Source organism: Aplysia californica, unplaced genomic scaffold (assembly GCF_000002075.1).
Source record: "Aplysia californica isolate F4 #8 unplaced genomic scaffold, AplCal3.0 scaffold00945, whole genome shotgun sequence".
Taxonomy (NCBI): Eukaryota; Metazoa; Mollusca; class Gastropoda; order Aplysiida; family Aplysiidae; genus Aplysia; species Aplysia californica.
The window spans coordinates 96,112-97,495 of NW_004798215.1; the positions used below are offsets into that span (position 1 = coordinate 96,112).

General features: G+C 43.0%; 1 protein-coding gene across 1 annotated transcript in view; it reads right to left on the bottom strand.

Moving 5' to 3' along the window:
• The window catches only part of LOC101856848 (transmembrane protein 94), a gene marked incomplete in the record, with an annotated part of 40,309 nt that overhangs the window by 20,315 nt on the left and 18,610 nt on the right, over positions 1-1,384 (bottom strand). Inside the window, 2 exon segments of the mRNA XM_035973000.1 lie at positions 188-352; positions 1,156-1,258. Coding sequence (XP_035828893.1) covers positions 188-352; positions 1,156-1,258 — 268 coding nt within the window.

Below are 1,384 nucleotides of genomic sequence, written 5' to 3' on the forward strand. Positions count from 1 at the left end.
AACAAAAGAGAAATTAAAACATCCTAGATGTACTAAATTTTAAAAGTACCTTTCTCTCTCTCTCTCCCCCCTTATACATAAACACAGCCACACGCACAAACCACACACACACACACATCCACACACCAACCATCAAACTCATATTATCCCCACAAAATGAAACAAAAACCTAAACCATAAACCTCACCCGACATCCTCCCCATGCGCCACTTTGGTCGCGCTGGGGCTCTCCACGAGCTCCGTGTACACTTCACTTGACCAGTCGTCGATACTTTTCGGCAGCGGCTTGTACGCAAACGCCGTGCAGTAGGCGATCATGGAGTTGCGATGGTAGAAGTCCAGCACACGTTTTCTGAAAGCAGACAAACATGAGCATATTTCATTAATCTGGAAATGTATATGTGAGGCATGCTGACAAAATGAGAAACTTCTCACAATCCACAAACGGAGATATAGGCCAAAATTCAATACTAGGATCTAATTTGTAGATTTTCTATTGATGTCATATTTTTTAAGTATAACATGCCTTTTATTACTTCTTACTTATAAATCGTAGGAACTTCACCTGTTGTTGTTGTTAGCGATCCAGAGGAACTTCACCTATAAGTGCGATGTATCGAGAAGTAACTCATTTTGTCAGAACGCTTCGCATACGCTTTTGCCAATACTCTGATATTGTGTATAATGTATAACTGCTGTAACAACTTCCTGAAGGAAATACTTGAAGTCGAGACGTGGGGCAAAAGAGTTGAGAAATGGACAATGAACAATGTGGACCAATATATTCAAGGCATGGACTGGCCTGAGTATGACAAAGTGCATGATGGCAACTAGCAATCACAAGCATTGCAGATAACCTTTCTGGCAAGAAAACAAATATTTCAGCAATTTGGAACTACAGCCAAACCTGTCGAAGATTTACCGACCACCCATTGTCGAGGAGAAAAGTCAGTTTGTTACGTGTTTGAGTGCTTCATCGGCTCATTGCACTTTATGCTTTCTGGGAAGCAGAGATGTTGCTTACCGTTCTAGGGCCTGCTGTCATAATAATAATTCTAACGCGCATAAAGAATTGATATGTACTATATAAATTGTAGAATTATTACTGTAATTGTTGTTTTTTGTTATTATCATTATTATAGTTGTGAAGCTGACCTGTCCATCTCAGAAAGCAGCTGTAGGTCAGAGCCGGTCCACGCATCGGTGCAACAGTCCAGCACCAGGTCACCGGTGCCCTGGGTCAGCAGCTGACAGATGCCTGGGGGAGAGACGGATCTTGTGTGGGAACATGGGTGTTGGTACTGGGGGGGAGAGAGGGATCTTGTGTGTGAACATGGGTGTTGGTGCTGGGGGAGGGGGAGAGAGGGATCTTGTGTGTGAACAT